Source organism: Calliphora vicina, chromosome 1 (genome assembly GCF_958450345.1).
Source record: "Calliphora vicina chromosome 1, idCalVici1.1, whole genome shotgun sequence".
NCBI classification, from domain to species: Eukaryota; Metazoa; Arthropoda; class Insecta; order Diptera; family Calliphoridae; genus Calliphora; species Calliphora vicina.
The window spans coordinates 140222963-140244517 of NC_088780.1; the positions used below are offsets into that span (position 1 = coordinate 140222963).

The window sequence follows — 21555 nt, forward strand, 5'->3', positions numbered from 1 at the left end:
CAGGTATAACCAAAAAAAATATAACTTTTTTAACGCCAGTTTCAAAACTCCAATTTAAAATTTTTAAAAATTTTGTTAAACAAATTTCAAAATTTTTTTATCATGCTAAATTGATTGCTGTGATCATTTTATCTCTGGGTGTTATTTTATCCTACTCATACATACTTCGATTGATGTAATTTACCAACGATTGTACTCTGTGTGCGGTTACACTTTGTTGATTTGTGTGTTTGACTGTGAATTTCTATGTCATATAAATAATTTGCGTTTATTTTGAGTAATGGTGTTGCTAGTGCAAAAAATTTTAAATAGATTTTCTTTTCAAAACAAGAGAAAAGCAAATATTACGTGTGTGTGTATAAATGGTTTCTTTGTTTGTATTTGAAAAAGTTTATGCACATATGTGTCTGTATAAGAAAATTATCATATGGAGGGACTATATTAAATAACCTCTATCTTAGATTTTCATGAAAATTAGTATTAGAAGGCAAAATATTCAGCAAACAAAATTTATTTTTCAGAAATTATATCAGAATGCAAAACCCTCTATATTTTTGAATAATTTCTTTTTAAAAACTATAGTTAACTAGCTGAACCGACAGACGTTGTCCTGTCCAAATTAAAAAAAAGCTTGTATTCGATTTGTTTTAAATATCTTGCAACAACAGAATACATGTAAATCAATGTACATATTTTGAGTTTTTATATAAGTAATACAATTTTGGTCAGAAAAATGAGTGATCACAGATCGAGCTCCTTTTCTTGATTAAACGCTTATTGGCCAAGTTATTAGCGAATTTAAATATTTTGAGTTTTTATACTAAAAAAAGATTTGTGTTCAGAAATATGAGTGATCACAGATCGAGCTGTTTGTCTGGATTAATCGCTTATTGGCCAAGTTATTTGCGAATTTAGATATTTTGAGTTTTTATATATAAAATCGATTTTTGTTCAGAAATGTGATTGATCGCAGATTGAGCTCCTTTTCTCGATTAAACGCTTATTGGCCAACTTATTTGCGAATTTAGATATTTTGAGTTTTTATATAAAAAATCCATTTTTTGTCAGAAATATGAGTGATCACAGATCGAGCTGTTTGTCTTGATTAATCGCTTATTCGCCAATTTATTTGCTCCTTTTCTCGAATTAACGCTTATTGGCAAACTTATTAGAGAATTTATATATTTTGAGTTTTTATATAAATCGATATTTTGAGTTTTTATATAAATCGATTTGTGGTCAGAAATATGAGTGATCACAGACCGAGCTCTTTTTCTCGATTAAACGCTTATTGGCCAAGTTATTAGATATTTTAAGTTTTTATATTAAAAATCGATTTTTGGTTAGAAATATGAGTGATCACAGACCGAGCTCTTTTTCTCGATTAAACGCTTATTGGCCAAGTTCTTTGCGAATTTAAATATTTTGAGTTTTTATATAAATCGAATTGTGGTCAGAGTGATCACATATCGATCCCCTTTTCTTGATTCAACGTTTATTGGCCAATTATTAATGATTTAAGATAAGTGATCATAGATTGATGTATTTTGCAAATGTATTTAATAAGGGGACGTATTAGTGGACGTGGACAATTTTTTTTCTGTAAAAACATTAGCCAATTCGGTCCAGGCGTCCTGCGATTTTGGATATATCGAAAAAAAAATTGGGGTGGTCAATTTTTCTTTCAGTAAAAACTTAAATTGGATTACTATGAACATTGAAACAAAAAATTAGCCAAATCGGGGGAGCCGCTTTCCAATTTTGGATAAAACGTAAAAAAGTGGGTGTGGTAAATTTTTCATTCCGTAGGAACCTAAGTTAGACTATGGCCACTAAGGAACCTAAGTTAGACTATGGCCAACGGTCCGGCCGTTCTCAACTGATGCAATTACCAACGAACGACATTTGATTTTTATTTATATACATAGATAGATTAATCAGGCTATAGTTCATTGAATTGTTTTCCTTAGAAGGACAATTATTTTATTTAATTTCCACATGCAGAATATGTCATCTCACTAATTTGGATATGTTGATCACGAATCTAATAAAATATTTAAGATTGACTAACCCGTTTTCAAGATATCAATGTTTGTATATAAAAAAAATATTTGAGACGGAATAAATACTGTATTAACATCATATTAAGAGCCATCGTAAGGTATCTGAACCAAGGTCACTTTTGTATCTTCCAAATAGTATTAATTATATCATAACTTTGAAATTAACTATGTACTAAGTTAGAGGGTATTGAATAAAGTCCTTCGATATAATAGTTAGTTCGTATAAATATATACCCCAAATAAAAGTTGTGGATGTTTCCAACTGTCTCAACATTTTTGTCCTTTCAGTATTTGGTGAGATGGATCAAATGATACAATGCTATTTTTGAACTTTCAATATTTTTTTTGTCATATTCCTCTCAAAGATAATATAAACGATTAAAAAATGTAAGTAAATGAGCAAAAAAATTTGTCTGGACAGCCAGCCAGACGGGCGGTCATCGTTTAATCGACTCTGAAAATGATTCTGAGTCGATCGGTATACCTTAAGATGGGTGCTATACTAATACTTTTGGACGTTAGAAATATCTGCACAAATCCAATATAGCCTCCCCACTGTGCTGGTGTAGAGTATAAATAGTGAGAAAACATGTATTTCAAGATGAAATTACTCCAAAATAACTTTGAAAATTAATCATTTGAAAAGATAGAGGAGGGTTTTGCATTCAGAAAAATTAATAGTGTAAGATCGAGAAATATCAAAAATGCAAATAAAACATCAACAAAAAATATGTTTGTTATGAAATTCACACCATAAATGAGGCTTGTTTTACTGAACGTTTTACCATCAATAAGTCATTGTCGTGAAAATCAAAGATAGATGGTTTTGAATATAGGCCGATATAAAATCTTCCAAAATATTCTAATTTTGGAAGTTTTTTAAAGAAAATTAATTTTTTTAAATTTTAACATATAATTAGATTAAATTATAATATTGGCATATTACTCGGTATTTATAAATTCATCCACTTTTTCCGAAAATACTCCAATTAATGATTTTATAGTTGCTTCTGTTACCGTTTAGGACGAGGTGGTCCACCTACGCTTAAAATCGGGCATGTCCTGGGATACCATACCTGTGTTCTTTTTATACAAGAGCCTTTACACAGGCCGAAGTTTTGGACATTTGGGTGGATTTGCCTCCCGTGGTACAAAATTTACATTTTAGTTTGAATACCTCTTATGGATCACAATCGGGCCAGAAATATGAAGGCACTATGTGCTTTTTTAAGATAGGTAACATTCTGTGTTTATCGTACCTGATGTCACATATTATTGGTTTCTTTTGCAACAACTGCAAATGGATTGCCATACAAGAAACTTCTTGGGGAATTTTGTATGTTTTTGTATCTAACCTCACACGAAACTTTGTTTTTGATACAGATAAGTTTTAAGTTTTCCATTATATTGAGGGTCCACTTTAAAAGCATATACAATATTCCGTCGATATATCTATAAAAATTTTATAGACAATTCAGCCGGAAATCATATAGAATCAGTAAAATTGCAGCACTTTGTTTTTGAATAAGAATAAGCTCTTCCAAGGTAAAGGTATTTGAAGGGCATGTCTAATATACTTACATATTAGTAAGTATGTAAATACTGCTTATATATATAAATGTCTATTTGTATTATTTGCACTCATTTGTGTGTTGGTTCTTTTCTACACTTTTCTTTGGTAAAATGCCAAACATGTTTTCAAATCTAATCTAGACATTATTTGCATACTTAGCAATAAAAAAGAATTAATGTATTGTTTTTGCCGCAATTGCATTTGTTTCAGTAGAAAAATATAGAACAAAAAAGAAAAGGAATTATAGAAAAGCACATTTCAAAAGCCTACATTAGAAAAAACCCTATTTAAGGACTTTGAAGGAAAATATATTGTATGTCTATAAAAAATAGCTAAAAGTCATTTAAAATTTATTATTTCTTTTTTTCGCTTACACCACAGTATTTCTGAAATGGCATAATGTGGATGTTTTAAATCATTAAATGCATTGCGGATTGCTTAAATTTTTAAAATTTGTGTTATATTTAAAGCGAGCTAGTAGTTTTACTAAGCTAAAATCAATTATCAGAATGTTACTTCAAATGAAAGAAATATATTTTAGACAGAAATTAACCATAATTTTTTGAAATCCATTGAATTCATGATATATTCAAGTATAAATAATTTACTTCCAAAGTGTGGCAGATGTTTTAGAATTATCTTCTCTGCAAATAAATTTGAATTACAATGAAATAATTAAAATTAAGTTTCAATAAATAAACTAACTATTACTTGAAAATATTGCATAAGTTATATTCGTGGAAAGTTCAAACATTTTGCAGAATTTCACTAAGAATATTCAAGATTTGTTTCTTATGATGCGAACAAAAATTTTGTAGTTATATACGCTGATACTAGGGTTTTTATCCTGGGAATTTTACCAATTTTCACTACACGATTCCCAGGATTCCCGATAAAAAATCACGGGAATTTAAAATTAACAAAAATACACAGAAAATATAACGGAATACCAATTTATTCATTAGTTGAAAATATTTTTTTTACAGTTTGTTTAAAATTTGTCCACGAAATTGAAATTTTGATTGACATAATTAAATTTAAACAGGAAAACTATTCGAACAAAATACTTTTGTAACTCGTTTTGATAAGAAAATAATTTGAATTTGTATGTTTAATACATATTCTATTGTAATAGTGATATCTACAATAGACCTTGACAATAAAGATGACGCCCTTGGCAGTGTAAAAAATGCATTCTAATTTGCCAATTGTTTAAAATTAATTTTCAGTAGTATTCTTTGAATTATTACAGAGTAATTATAATAAATGAACTTAAGCCAAACTAAAAATTGACTTTCAAATAATTTAAAAGAAAATCTTAAAAAACTTGAAATTAAAATGATGCAAATTCATATAACTCTCTCGGAGCTATCAGCGTATATTAAATATTTATTAAGTATTAAAATAAGTAAGAAAGTATGGTCGGTCAAGCCCAATCATGTAATACCCTACACTAAGTAAATGAATAAAAATATTTTTCTTTTAATTTATATTCGTGAGTGATTTTCAGAAGTGGGCCTTATATGGGAGCTATAACTAATTATGGACCGATCACCATGAAATTAGGTCGTGTGATTTATGTCTACATGAAAGTTATTTTTGTTGAATTTTATGTGTATACCAAAATTTTTAAGTGATTTATGCTCGTTAAAGTGATTATAGGAAGCGGGCCTTATATGGCAGCTATGACTAATTATGGACCAATCTTCATAAAATTAGGTGACATGAATTTTATATATATATAGAACTTATTTGAAGTGAAATTTGTGTGGATACCTATATAGATTTAAAATTTATGACCGATAAATTCCAATTTCGGGAGGACATTTGTATGAGGGCTATGTGAAATAATGGACCGATTTCAGCCAGTTTCAATAGGCTTCGTCGTTGGGCCAAATTTTGTCGTGCCAAATTTTATCGCTATGTCTTATAAATTGCGACCTGTACTTTTCGTTCAAGGTTTACACGGCCAGCCAGCCAGTCAGCCACAGACGGACATCGTTTAATTGACTCAGAAAACGATTCTGAGTCGATCGGTGGGTGTTGGGACAATATTTTTAGACGTTACAAACATCTGCACAAACCCAATATACCCTAACCACTATGGTGGTTTACTGAAGTTTTTTGTGGCAGTACAAGCACAATCAGTTCTGGACTCCAGTTGGCCAAATTGAGATAGTTATCTCACAGTGGTTTAAATTTTGAATGATCATTTGGTTATAAGAAAGCTTTCAGCAAGATGGCTGTTGCTTTTGCTCACAATCGGGTGTACAAAAGGGTGCATACATGTGCTCTTTCCAAAACTGAATAAATGGCTCACCGGAAAGAGATTTGACTCCAACGATGAAATCATCTCACAAAAAATATCTATTTTGATGACCTCGACAAATCTTAGTTTTTGGAAGGGATAACAAAAAAAATTGGAGAAACGCTGGACATGGTGCGTATAAAAAAATCGATGTTTCATTGAAAAAGTCACGGACTTTTCGAGCCACACTCGTATTTAAAGATATTTTTATGAGTTTTAAAAATTGTAAGTCCTACAGTTTTTTTATGGTCTACCAAGGTTTTTCTATTTTTTTCGTTTCGAAACCCCAAAAAAAAATCTGTTTCAACGATTCACCAAACTTTTTTTATAAATGATGACATTTGAATGGGTTTGAAGGAATGAAGATACTCGTTATTATATCCTTCACCATGAGTTGCAAGGGTAATTTCTCATTCCGTTTGTAATTTCTACATTTTTCATTTGCGACCCCACAAAGTATATATGTATATTCTGGATCGTTATAGATAGCGAAGTCGGTATAGCCATGTCCGTCTGGTACCGTGAAATAACTACCAAATGAAATAACTCCCCACGAAAAGATGAAATAACACCCAACAAATTTTTCATACAACTTAGGACTTATTTCATTATGAAACAACTCCTAACACATAGCGAGTTATTTCATAATTTTTTGTTGGGAGTTATTTCATAATGCAATAACTCCCAATGAAACAACTCCCAATGAAATTTTTGTTGAGTTTTATTTCATTTTATTTTGGGAATTAAAGAAAAGTTTTTTGCATTGTCGAAAAGATGAAATAACACCCAACAAATTTTTCATACAACTTAGGACTTATTTCATTATGAAACAACTCCTAACACATAGCGAGTTATTTCATAATTTTTTGTTGGGAGTTATTTCATAATGCAATAACTCCCAATGAAACAACTCCCAATGAAATTTTTGTTGAGTTTTATTTCATTTTATTTTGGGAATTAAAGAAAAGTTTTTGCATTTGGGCGCAAAGGTTTTCTCGTCTGGGGTGTATCAAAAACCGGCTTCGCTCAGAAAAGATTCTTTTTACATTGTCGGCCTTTGTCAGGTTGCAACGATTTCTTAATATGGTGCGAAATGAAAATCGGCATTCTAAAATATTATAAAACTTTTCTGCAATGACAGAAATCTTTTCTGAGCGAAGCCAGATTTTGATACACCCCGGAGGAGAAAACCTTAGCGTCCGGCCGAAGGCCGGCAATGTAATAAATTTTTCAGAGCAAAGCCAGTTTTTGATACACCCCAGAGGAGAAAATCTTAGTGCCCGGCCAAAGGTCGTTAATGCAAAAAACTTTTCTGAGCGAAGCCAGTTTTTGATACACCCCAGATTAGAAAACCTTAGCGCCCGGCCGAAGTCCGCCAATGCAAAAAACTTTTGTGAGCGAAGCCAGTTTTTTATACACTCCAGAGGAGAAAACCTTAGCGCCCGACCGAAGGCCGGCAATGCAAAACAAATTTTCTGAGTGAAGCCAGTTTTTGACACAACCCAGAGGAGTAAAACTTTGCGCTACGCCATAGGCCCGCAATGCAAAAAATGTTTGGTAAGCGAAGAATAATTTCACTTTTGTAGTTCCTTTTTTTAGATTACATAAATAAATTGCTTCGGATTGGGAATTATTTCATTTCTATTGGGATTTATTTCATTGGGAGTAATTTCGCTTTTTTGGGAGTAATATTTTTAAAATTATGAAACCGCCGATTATTGGGAGTAATTTCATTTGACCCTTTGGTAGTTATTTCATTTTTCAAGTTTGGGAATTATTTCATTTTTGATGGGAATTATTTCATAGGGAGTTATTTCATTGGAAGTTATTTCATTTGGGAGCTATTTCACGGTACCTGTCCGTCTGTCCGTCTGTATGTTGAAATCAACTTTCCGTAGCCCCCAAATAACTTACATACATGATTCATACATCAATGGCTGAGATATATGGAAAAAACCGGGACGACCTCGATTTTTGTCCTATTTCTGATATATATCTGAATTACTAAGTCATTAATATAGACAATATGGATATCTAATGATAGATGTTTCAAAGTCCATTGCAACGATGTATATAAGGCTATAGTTAGTTGGACCTACAAGGGTTCAAAATCGGGAAAAAAATATTTTAACCCGAATTTTTTTTTCATCAAAGTAATTTTATGTCTTAAATTCTTTTCCAAAAATTTTTTTAAAAAAATTAAAAAAAAAATTGGAAAAAACTTTTTAAAAACAATTTAAAAAAATTTATAATTTTGTTTAAATACAAATATTTCAAAAAAAAATATTTTTAAGTATAATTTGGTGAAGGGTATATAAGCTTCGGCACTGCCGAATATAGCTCTCTTACTTGTTTTTTAATGTTTCATCCATTTTTTAAATAACCATAAATCAACCCAGACAAATACTGTATACAAACAAAAAACTTTTTATTGTAACAACAGAATCTCAGCCTATTTTGCCACTATTATTATTTTATTTCATTGTTTACAAATATTTATTTCATTTGGAATATTATTTTTCATTTAAAAAAGTATTGCCAAATTTAAATTTATTGTTGTCCCCACAGACATACGAGTACCTACCCACTTGGTTAAAGGAAAGGAAAACAGTTTAAAAGAATAGTTGGCTTGAAAACAGCATAAAGTATTGGTTTTCAATATTCAATGAAAAATAAAACTTGTGCTAATTTAAAATACACATGTGTCTGAAGAATACAAATAACTATAAACAATATTGGCGCCAGTAAAACCGAAAGTAAATTATGGCTTTTTTATGGAAATTTTCTTTGAATGCTGATATTTAAATTTATTTTGAAAGGCAAACAAAAAATAAAATGACAAAGGATTTTTTTTTCTTGGAGAAATCAGTGCTTTTTTACCTTAAACTTTTGTTTGTTATTTATTATAAGTATAACCTCCAGTAACACGAAGTCTGGTTATGTGTTAACTAATAGTTATACTGACAGTTTTCATACAAAAATTATTTTAACCGACAGTATAACTGTTAGTTAAAGCCTAACCCAGCTTCTTGTTAATGGGGGTAAGTAGATTTATAACTTAATTAATATAAATATTTACGTTTACTTTGTTGTTATCTTTATTTTATATTCTAGATATGGCGCCGCACCAAATCCACCGGATGGTGGCAGTTCCGTTGTTTTAGCTTTACTTGATAAATTGATTGAAAATGGTCGTAATTATGTGTTTCAAAATATCTCTTGCTTGCAAATATTATTGCGTAATATACCGCTTATTGAATTGCCATTTAAGGTAAGTATGTTTTCTTATTTGTCTGTAAATATATATTTAATTCAGGGTATTTATACACACATATGTATTTATTTATGTAAATGTAAATGTATTTGTGAATATAAATATTTAAGTATTTGTTGTTTATCTGCATGTGTGCATATTTATTCGTACAGTAGCGCTCAAAACTTATTGGAAACAAATTCGTTGTATTTTTTTTTACCAATTTCAAAAAAAATTAAGATTTTAGAAGCAACAAAATGTAAAAAAAAAAAAAAAATCGTACTACAAAATTCTTCTAATTCCATCGAAATCAACAAAATTTAATTTAGATTCATCGGAAAATAAAACGGTATTCTATTGTGCAACAGTCCAGTTCGAATGTTCCCGAGCGAATATAAGGCGATTTTTTTAATTCTTAAGTTTGTTGGCGCAGTACACTAAGGGACGCTAAGAACTAAGAACGCGTCATATTAATTCAATAATGTTCATTATAATAGAATACCCATTTTTAAAAGAGCGGGACAAGGTATGGCCAAATTTTAAAATTTAAATTTTTAAATGCCTATAACTCTATTTTACATGTCGAAGGTACCTTACTTTGAGCCCCCATATCGACGCCCCTGGAGCATTTGTACGGCCTATTTTAATAACTTAAACTCGAATGCTCCTTGGCTACGCCCACGTAAAATAATGTCCCGATCGGAAGAGCCGTTTAGAAATGCCAGATTTATTTCCAAAAAATTTTAATTCTGTCCCACTGTGGTGTGCAGACTCTGAAATTGCCAGGTTATCCCGTCTAGATAAATATTAGGTAATGAAAATCCAAAAATCCAATGAAAACTTCTGGAAACTGTAACGCGGTACAGTTAGACAACGCCTAACATTAACCAATGCGAGAGTGAGCCGTAGCGCAAAAGGGACGGCCTAACTTCCCTTAAGCGCGATCTCTTTCTCCTCCAGAACTGAATTACGATTGTATGGCGAGCTTTATGGTTTTTATTTTCTGCGATATAAATGGTTTCTTCGCAGCTCTATAGCATGCAAGCCCAGCTGAAACTGCTTTTATTTGTACAGTCCGTACACTTAATTCTAGATTGAGAGAATTTATTACTTTAAAAGCAGACGTTTGTGGATATTTGTTGAACTCTCTCACAATTGGTACATCTTTCTATGTTGTGCATTTTGCTCGACCGCCTCGGTGAATAGTTTAAACAGTTATGTGGCCTTCAAAATGACATTTAACATATTGTATGTATATCATTTTGTGGTTTTTGTCATATAGTTTTTGTTTTAAAAAACATACAAATTTGTATTGCCTATAGATATTAAAGAAGCTATTTTTGCCTAATGTGTATTGACCGACACTGTATGTACATATGTGTATGTCAATACTCCTGGGTTGTCACAATACTTAAATATTTTTTTACCATTATTTTGCCGAAGATAAGATTTTACGAAAAAAAAAAATACCTAATACATATTTAAATGATGTCACTTTAAAAATTGTGTATTCCTTTAATGCTAATAATTTAATCTTTATAAGGATTTTATTGAGGGGCTTTTTAAATCACTGCACAATTTTGATGTATTGTGGTTTCAGTAGTACAAATATGGTCCAAATTCTAAATTCTATGGAGAGGTTTGTTATAAAAAAATTTTAAGTAAAATTGTAAATTTTTTTGGACGTTTCTCCACATAATTAAATATACATAACTCAAAACGCTTAGTCCGATATTATTAAAATAAACTTAGAAAAATTTAAATATACATAGCTTTTAATTCGTTTATATATTGTGTTTCAATCGGCTCAGTAGTTTCATAGTAATAATAACAAATTAAAGCAAAAAATATATTTTTTACGTGAAAATTGCTAATTTGTTTGTTTTAAAAAACTCATGAAAAATCGAAAACGGCGGCAATTGTTAAGGTTTATTGATTTATCGTTTACTTTATAGCATTGGTAGGCAAAAAGAGGCATTTAATTTGTGTGCTCTTTTGGGTAAAAAATATAATATCCACAACAACATCAAGAAACTGAATGAATTGTGTGTATTTTTACGCTCTATTACGCTCTTTTGTTCACATTCGGGTTGTTTGACGAAAATCATCGTAACCTGATCAATACCACGCCTACCATGGCTTTATAGTACAGTGAGACCTTGATTATCCGTAATGGTTGGGACCGGTTGCATTCTGGATAATCAATTTCCCCGGTTAATTGAGTACCAATTTTAAGTAGTTTTTTTATGCATATAGTTTTTCTATAATGACATTTACGGCTCCATATTGCACACTGATCCATCAGTTGGATCAATATTGTCCAATTTGGTGGACAAACTTTCACAATAACGTTTTCAGCATTAATGCAAACTGCTCTCAGGTAAACAATTTCAAAAAATGCCTGTTTAATCTCCATTATCTCATTGGTGAGTTTTTTCATTAATATAAATTCATTTAGTTTTTACACGAAAATTGTAGCAGCTATATAATCAGCTGTATATTTTTCTCCTGCTGCATTAAGTTTGTGAATACAATGTCGCTTTTTTATTTAATTTTGAGTGAAATATTTTCTGTTAATCCAGAAATTGGAGTTCCTTTAAATCTTTCCTTCCGGAACCATTCATCAACAGCAAAATCTAATTTTGTATATGCTTCCGAATCATCGTATATTTTTCGTTTTATTCACATTGTTCAAAGATAATTGAAAAAAATTATGGTTAATCGATGGAAAAAAATTAAATCGATCAAAAATATTTAAATTTTCTTTCCCGGTTAATCGATGTTGCCGGTTAATCGAATCACGAATAATCGAGGCCTCACTGTAATAAATTTACATGCATTTTTTAGAGTGTCAAGAAACTTTATGACCATCTAGATATGTCCGTATATTTCTCTCTCTGCTAAAGGCAAAAAAATTTCATGTCATGATATTATTCTATGAAATTCTTTTAATTTTAATACACAAAACACTATTATCATTTTGTCAGTTTACATATGAGGGGCTTAAAGCACAAGGGATTTAAGTGCCTTTTCTCTCAAATTGAGTTAATATATGGAGTTAGTAGGTGAAGTTCATAGCACAAGAGTTGAATGTGGGATTCTCATCCTTTATGGCGACCAATTCTAGCACTTGTCATTAAAATACCTGTTTTGCTTGGAGCACAAGGGGAACATGTGCACTTAAACCGCTTGTGCTAATTTTTAACATGGACTGATTTAGTGAATTCAGATAAGTGATCAGCTAAAGTCTAGCGAGTACTTTCATCACCAGTTATCAAAACCCCTTTTCAAATACCTTTGTGGATTATTTCCCAAAAAAGAAAAAGTATTTAAAATCATTGAAAATAAGTGAATCAGAAAATAGTAATGACAAATTCTCTGAATCTGAATCTCATACCAAGATGATCTTATGAATGTGAAAGAAAACTTCACCAAAGTAAATATAAAAGCTCGAAATGTTGGCCAAGCCGTGTAGTTACTACCACAACTTCCTCCAAAAAACAGCGTAAAAACAATAATGTTCCAGAAATTCAAGAATCTACAGGATTTTGTTTGCTATATACCACCAATTTACCATGAATGGTTTAAAGCACTTCCTCACGATAGAATGGAAAAAATTCCGGAAAGAATCAAAAGTCAAAGTAAGGATGAAGATGAGCCTGATGATGTCATGTAATCTGATTATGACGACTTAAAAATATAACGAAGACCCATAAAAACTTTTCTTAATAAAATGTTAATAAAAAAAATTGAGCAAAAGGGGTATAAGTGCGAATTTCCTTACTTCAAAGGTAATTTTTGGGTATTTATATATGTAGAAGATGGTATTTTTTATCTATTAATTAAAGAGTTATATTATATAACTTTAACCTATTTTTTTTTCATTATTAAACATAAGTCACTTGAACACCATGTGCCCTAAGCCCCTCATGTGTATGTAAGAAATAAATATAATTTAATTCTGAAAACTTGAAAAACATTGTAATGTTTTTTGGAAATAATTTTGGTATTATTTACAATAAAATGATTAAAGTTTTTTTTCCAGTTTTTTGGAGCTTTTTTTTTGCATATTTAAACATGCCCTAAGCCCCTCATGTGTATGTAAGAAATAAATATAATTTAATTCTGAAAACTTGAAAAACATTGTAATGTTTTTTGGAAATAATTTTGGTATTATTTACAATAAAATGATTAAAGTTTTTTTTCCAGTTTTTTGGAGCTTTTTTTTTGCATATTTAAACATGCCCTGCTTATAACATTCTCAGCAAATGTGAAAAAATGTTTTTCTTTTTATGAAAAATAATTTTTATGATATGACAAAACAGATATTTAGTAAGAAATCGTTTTTTTTTAGTTTTCTTTCTGGTTAACATTCAACTGTGGGGGTTTTTATTTTGAAATGCTGTTTTTTATATATGTATTTCCCATTTTATATATAAATTCCTTAAATTAATTATAATTATTTGGCATTGGCGGTGAAATATTAATTAAAAGTACACAAACTTTATGTCGCCTTTGTATACGAGTAGATGTAAAGTTTGATCTATTTTTAAAATTAAATTTTTTCTACACTTTTTTATGTTTTTTTTTTTGTTTTTATTCCAGCCCATTGTTCTGTACAATACCCGACGTGATATGTTTGTGGAGCGTTATGGCTGCTTATTACGTGATAATATTGTGCCACTGGAGCAAGTATTTGGCGTTATGTCTCTAAGACATTTGTGTCGGTAAGTTCAAATTGATGTCATCTCTTTTGAATTGAAACGAAAAAGAACCAAAATTTAACTAATTAAATTTTAATGATGTGAAATTAATGTGATAAAAGTGATGAAATGCTAGAACGTCAATTGCAAATTATAATTGATTGGTTACTGACAATGGCATAATATTTTTGTTTTTTGTTTGCTGCTGATTTATTAAAAGCTTTTAATAATTGGAAAGATAATTGGGAATTGTATATAAATGGTGGGAGGAGACAAACAAAGGCAGCATTTAAAAAATTAAACAATCCTAAAAAATTAAACAACTCCCAAATGCTAAAATGAAATTACTCCCAATAATTGCAAGTTTTATAGTAATTAAAATGTTATTCACAAAAAATGTGAAAGAGCTTTCAACAGAAGAGAAATAATTCCCAATTCGGGAATTATTAAAAAATGCGTGATTTTTTCAAATAGGTCTTATTTTGAAACGTTTGTACAAAATAAATTTATTCAGGGTATTGGCTATTTTTAGTTATGAACTTTTGCCCTCTTTCAGCAGCTCGTAATAGGACCCTTTTTACTAACCAAATACAGATAATTACCTTAGCGCCATGCATATTTTGCTTTGATGAGTACTCGGTTTTTAATTAAAAATTACAAAAAATAATTTCGAAAAAAAATGTTTGAAAAAATTTATTTTTTTTAAACAATTTTGAAAATCAAAACAAGCAAATTTTGTTTGCTTAAACATATTTAAAATTTGTGTATTAATGTATAATTTGGTGAAGGGCATGATATAATAATTGTAGAAGGTAGAATCACTAGGTAGAGTTTTCAATATTTTTAATATTTAGATTTTCATTTTTTTCATATTTTCTTTTGTTTGACGTTACAAGAATTGTATAATTGAGAATTTATTCTCTACTGAGTGTAACTTATATTGTTGTGTCAAGTTGAAGGGTATAGAATAATATAGCTCTCTTTTCATGAGGTTCCGATTTTGAGTGAAAACTGTGTTCGTTTTGCTATATTGCAAAATTGCGTCCATAAGGAATACTAAACTCTCTATTTTGTGTTTATATACAAATTATTCTTCTCTTCCATTGCAGTTATAAATTACGTTGTTACTTTTTACTTACTTTTTCTTTAGCTTTTCAAAAGTGTTTACTTTTTACAGCCTTAAATAATTTCATTCCTTATTATTTCATCTGCTATACAAACTATGGCTTTTTTTAATTTTTTTCTTACTTTGTTATTTGCCTGGTATTATTGTTTATCTTTATCTAAACAAACTGTCATTAGTTGTAATATTTTGTCATTAATCTTTGGAAAATCCTACAACAATGATTACATATTTTGACAAAACAAAAAATATGTAATAATGATACTCATAATATTGCCTATTGTTTAGGATTTGTTACTGTCATAACTATATATTTCAATTTTTGTTTAAATACTATAGAAGTTAAAACTTTTAATCTGTGGACATAGATTAATACATATAGATCAGAAACTCTCCTGGAAAAATTTAACTCAGTTGCCAAAAGCCTAAGCGGTGAGAATGTATCAGTAAAAAAAACTATGTGAAAACAAAAATAAAACTTGTATGTGTGACTATTTTGAGTAATTCTTTGTTTTAGTTGTTTTCTAGTTTCCGCTCTATGTGTATTTCTCTATATCTGTGGAAATCTGTTGGCAGTTTTTTGCTGTGTTTCTATGAGTGGATTTTGTTATTATTTGTTATAATCCCAGGCAACATTTACAAATATTTTTATGGAAAAAAATATATTTAACTTAAAGTAAACTTCTGGTGGACATTTTTTTAAAGAACCAATATCCCTATGCTTTTAATAATCTAAAGCTCTATTATCATGGAGGATATCATGAGTCTGTGGTGGTTGGTGTAAATAAAATCCATATTATGGAATAGAGGGCGACCCTGATTTAATTTTTTTTATTAATATGTTTATGTTCGAGTGTTAATGGTTACATGAAGTAGTTTAATTCCTACAAAGTATTCTAGTAGTTGTGTAGTGAGACGCTTTTGTGATCGCTCTTATTTTGCTATATATTTCAACAATGTGAACGTACCTTAAGTATTGTTGAAACAGAAACTGGGTGAAAGCAATGTTATATTTTTGACAGAAATGGTTGGAAATATATTTAATAACTACCTACATATATGAGGAAAATCAAGTCGTTAGAGAATCGTTGCAACTGAATTCAGATATCAATTTTTGTGTTTCGATGTGAAAAAAAAATCGGTGTGAGTGCGAAATTTTATGTTACTTATCTTTCACTTCTTAAAATTATGAAAATTTTAATGCTAAACAAATTTTAAATATGCTTTGAAACTTACAAGAGTTTTATTAATAATACCAAATTAATTCACAGTTTTTTTTATTGAGGGATTTCTTCCAATATAAATTATAGCCGAGATAAAATTGATGACGAGAATTTAAAACCTCATGTTTTCGGTTCCAATGAAATTGTTCATATCGCGTTCAAAATTGTATCTCTAATGATGGCTTCAGTTGTGGCTTTAAATACTATGTTCTGTATAAAGTCAATATATGTACATGTGAACATCTAATATATAAAGTTTTTTAAAGGCCTCTCCAATGAAGTGTAATGCAATATAGACATTTTAATCGACAATAAACTTAGTTCGGAAGCAAAAATATGCTTTGAATTTTTCAGGAGTTTTATAATTATTTTGATACTAGCTGACCCGACAGACGTTGTCCTGTCCAAGTTAAAAAATGCTTGTGTTCGATTTGTGAGAAGCGGTTTAAAAAGGGTAAAAATAGTTAAAAAGAAAAAAAACGTATTATTGAATAACAATTTTTATTCATATAGGACATAGAATATAATATACATAGAAGCGCTACTGAGAGACAAAGAACCTAAGTTTGTTGTCAAAAACCTAAGTCTTGCAACAACAGAATACATATAAATCAATGTACATATTTTGAGTTTTTATATAAGTAATCGAATTTTGGTCAGAAAAATTAGTGATCACAGATCGAGCTCCTTTTCTTGATTAATCGCTTATTGGCCATGTTATTAGCGATTTTAGATATTGTGAGTTTTTATATAAAAAATCGTATTGTTTTTTTTCAAAAATACATATAAGTGATCACTGATCGAGCTCCTTTTCTTGATTAAACGCTTATTGGCCAAGTTATTAACGAATTTAGATATTTTGAGTTTTTATATAAAAAATCGAATTTTGGTCAGAAATATGAGTGATCACAGATCGAGCTCCTTTTCTTGATTCAACGCTTATTGGCCAAGTTATTAGCGAATTTATATATTTTGAGTTTTTATATAAAAAAATCGATTTTTGGTCAGAAATTTGAGTGATCACAGATCGAGCTCTTTTTCTTAATTAAACGCTTATTGGCCAAGTTATTAGCGATTTTAAATATTTTGGGTTTTTATATAAAATATGGATTTTTGTTCAGAAATATGAGTGATCATAGACCAACGCTTTCTTTATTATACGCTTAATGGAGAAGTTATCAGCGAATTTAGATATTTTGATTATCGTCATCCTAAATGCAAACGGACGTAACTACACATTTATTTTTTTTTAACAGGAGAATCAATTAATTCTTGGAAATTTTCTGCGAAATTTACTTATAGTGTGGATTTGTTGATTGCAGGGGTCTAAGAATTTGCTTGAGCATGTAGTTTGATAATAATAATCAATCAAAAACTCGATTTTGATTGAATGTCGGATTGCATTTACGATGACGATATGTAACTACAATGACGTTCGTGTTATAAGGAAAAAATGTAGAAAATATTGTTAGTAAAATTTTCCAAAATGTTGATATTCCTACAAAGTGAATGTATCTTAAGTGTTGTTTAAACAAAAACGTGGAAAATCAATTTTATATTTTTTTTTTTGGCAGAAATGGTTGGCAATTTAATCAGAAACGAAAGACTTACATTCACATTTAAATGAATTTTAAAATGTATTTATGTACTTACAGTTGGCAAAATCTAAAACATTTACATCTAAAGCAATACAAATTTTTAATTAACTGCTAATAACAAATGCACCATCAACAAAGATGGGGGGTATATTGATTTTGTCATTCCATTTGTAACGGAAATATTGGGCACAGAATCGAAAAGTATACATATCGTTACCGTAATATAGAAAGGCCCTAACTCCGTTTTTTTGGTCATATATTATATTCAGGCAAAAATCTCGACTTAAAAAAAGCATGAGTTATGCCTTTCTATATTAATCAACTCTCTGTTAATGAATGTCATTTGGTATTGAAAATGGGTAATATCGTTCCATGGTTTCACCTATCCCCCATACGAATGTTTCCCCGGAATACTGTTTGAACAGTCATAAATATATTGATTATGCGGCAATCCTGATGAAATTTTCTATAAATTATTTTTAAGTACTCTGAAGTTATGCTGTAAAGTATGGCGAAAATCAGGCAATATTTGTCACTAGTTCCCATATAAGGTACACCTCAGAAAATGACTGGAACATTTATAATTTTCTCATAATAATTAATGAAATTGGACTTAAATAAGTTTTATATGAACCTAAATATTTCATATAACCTCAATATTAGAAAAATATTTTATTGTTACATATTGATGGTGGGTATACATGATTCGGCACAGCCATATATAAGATTCTTACTTGTTTTTGGTTGTGTTTACTAAAAGATTTTTAATCAAATTTCATTTTGAATGACATTAAAATAATAATTTAACAAAATTGTTTTTCGGACTTTTTGCAGCAAAATAAATTAAATAAAAAAAAACATTATTTTTGTGTAAAAATTCCTAAACAAAGCTAATGTTTTTGCTATTATTTCACATTCAAATAGAGAAACAAATAGACCGGAACTAAAATTGATAAATGAATTTTCCAAATTGACAAAAACGTCAAATGTTAAGAACGTTGATGCCGACAATGACGAAGACAACGTTAATAATGACTAAACTAAAATAATTCTTTTAAGATAAGCACAAAAATATTGATGAAGTTTAGATGGACTTTGAAAAATTAAAAAAAAAAATACTTAAATTCATTGTGCGAGAGGAATGCTGTTAAACAAAACAAAAGAATAACAATAAGGTAAAAAACTGTGCCAAGTATAACAAAACTGTTAGTGAAAGAAAATAAAAACAAATAAATGAAAAAAGTTTGTTAATGATTGCTTTCAGCATGAATTCCATTGAATTATCTTTGTTTAAGCTGCTCTAAAGTGTTTATAGAATTTAAATTTTTCTCGATTTTATACCGTCACACACAGTCATCAGGTTGTTTAATTTTTCTTTTAATATGATTTTTTTTTATTCTTATTTTCCTTTTATACTTTTAAAGCCGTTTTCCAACACACATACATACATGTATTTGCTTATATTATACATTCAATGACAGTTTTTTATGTGCCAGGTAATGTTTTACGTTGACATCTTTTCTGGTCGTTACATTTCTTTCAATTTGAATTTATATCCAAATAATGTGTTGCGTTGTATCGCGGCACCATAATATACCAGTGTAATAAAATTGCTATAGACACAGTCATTCCTTGGCAATGATTTTCGTAATGATGCAGAACATTATTTAACTCATCGTTAGTAGCACATTATTGCAGACATTCAGTTGTTGAGGAAATAAATAAGGAATTTTGTTATTTTTTTTATATGTTTAGAGTTTATTTTTAAGACTAAAAGTGTAACTTATGATAGCACTTTATTAAATACACATTCAATTTGTATGAAATATACTAGGAGTTCCAAGACGTATGAGTATTGCTAAATTTTTGAACATATTTTTTATTACTCATACGTAGGGGTAGTTTTGCTAATAGTAGCTTGAAATAATAAATTGTGGCAATATTGAAAAAATATTTTTATTTCGATATACATACATAGCTGTAATTCAATATTATTAGTTAAGTAACACAATTTTTGATAAAAAATCGATAATTTTATTTTTGAAAAAAATTTTATTTCTGTTAAAACAATAATTTTTGTATAAAAATTAACATATAAATAAATAATCATTTAAAATTGCTTTCTTTTATGAAATTGGAATTTTGTAAGTATTTCGTTACTTAATTTTAAATAACCTTTTCTAACCTTCAAATATTTCTTTATACATTTTTAATAAAATACAAATTTTCTTATATTTGAAAAGTTTACTAACACTATTACAAAATTTTGTTAAAAGTACTTCTCTATTGACTTCAATGAACTGAGGAAAATTTTCAACATTTAGTTTTTATCTATTCCTTTAAATGTTGACATTAAAATAATTTAACAAAAGAGGAATGTTTTAAGAAAGACTTTTTTTTGTCATTTTGTAAATCGATAAATAAATGTGTGGGAGAAAAATAACACACTGATGTGAAGTGACATTAAGTGAATAAAAGAATTTTTTAATTATTTTAAAATAAAAGGTTTATTGTAAAATTTTATTTTGAGATGTAATTTTTTCCAGGATGTCAAGCACTAATAAGTTGTTTTTACACATCTTTTATATTATTAAAAATAATATAAAATGAATATAAAATGAACATAACATAAATGGAATATTTGTACAATTACACTGCTTTATAAGGTTTTTGATCATGACGTGAAACATATATATGTTTGTTATTCTAGACCGTTTTACTTCGGGAAAAATATTGAAATATATCCAGGACGTAAAACTTTTAAGATAATTATAATTATAATTATTAAGAAATAAAATACTATTTACAAAAAATATAGTTGTACAATGTATAAATTCCTTCATGCACATAGATTTTCTTAATCTACTCTAAAAATCTAGAATTTTGGTATATAACACTTAAATATTGATGAACGGAAAGTGGTCTCTCAAATCGTTTTTTCGTTTTCGTAGGCAAAATGAATTTTTTCCAAAAAATTAAAAAATCTTGCTTTAGTAATTTGCCTCTAACTCAAGCAGTTCTTAGAGGCTGTAAACCTAATTACATGCATTAGAATGCTATTTAAATTTCCTAAATGTTCCTTAAAGCAACATTGCCATTTTGTTAATATTGGAAATCCTATTAAAATTTTAATACAAATTTTAGTTTTAGAAACTCAGTAAGTAATATAATATAAAATATGTAATATATAATAAAATCTTTATTTATTAACAAAACTCAATGAAATTTTCAACGTTTTTATACTTGTCATTCTAAATAATATAGTGTAAAGAAACTTGTCAAAAAGTCAAAGGGAATCCCGCAATTCTTAGAAATTGGAGCGAATATTCCAAAAATGGTATTTTTTACAATTTTGCCCATAGAGCCCACATTTCCATCGAAGCTACGAAAATACTTTGTTGATAAATAGGGAACACACCGAGGTTTCTAAAACTGCTTTTGGTTTTCTGATCCAAACTTTGGGATTTTAGAACATGTGGCCCAATATTGAAATTTTGATAAACATAAGGGCGGCGTAGTCGAAAAGTAGGACAAGTTTTTTATATCAAAATGTTCTCCGTAAAGTTAACTTACAGAAACATATAAAATTGTTATATTTTCTTAAAGAAAGTTTTTTTTTTCAACAAAGAAAGTGTTAAGTCACATTTTCGCCCAAAAAAAAATCGATTATTTTTCGATCCATAATTGATATTGGTCTGACATCTTTTGTAT

The 21555-nt window shown here is 29.1% G+C and overlaps 2 protein-coding genes across 2 annotated transcripts in view; one reads left to right on the forward strand and one right to left on the reverse strand.

Annotated features, from left to right (window-relative positions):
- Nucleotides 1–21555, reverse strand: part of Gycbeta100B (guanylate cyclase soluble subunit beta-1-like) — a 332225-nt gene that overhangs the window by 93857 nt on the left and 216813 nt on the right. The window lies entirely within an intron of this gene.
- Nucleotides 1–21555, forward strand: part of stops (SOCS domain-containing protein stops) — an 80275-nt gene that overhangs the window by 44734 nt on the left and 13986 nt on the right. The window contains exons 7-8 of the mRNA XM_065508958.1: nt 9059–9215; nt 13803–13924. Coding sequence (XP_065365030.1) covers nt 9059–9215; nt 13803–13924 — 279 coding nt within the window. The remainder of the gene's footprint in view (nt 1–9058; nt 9216–13802; nt 13925–21555) is intronic.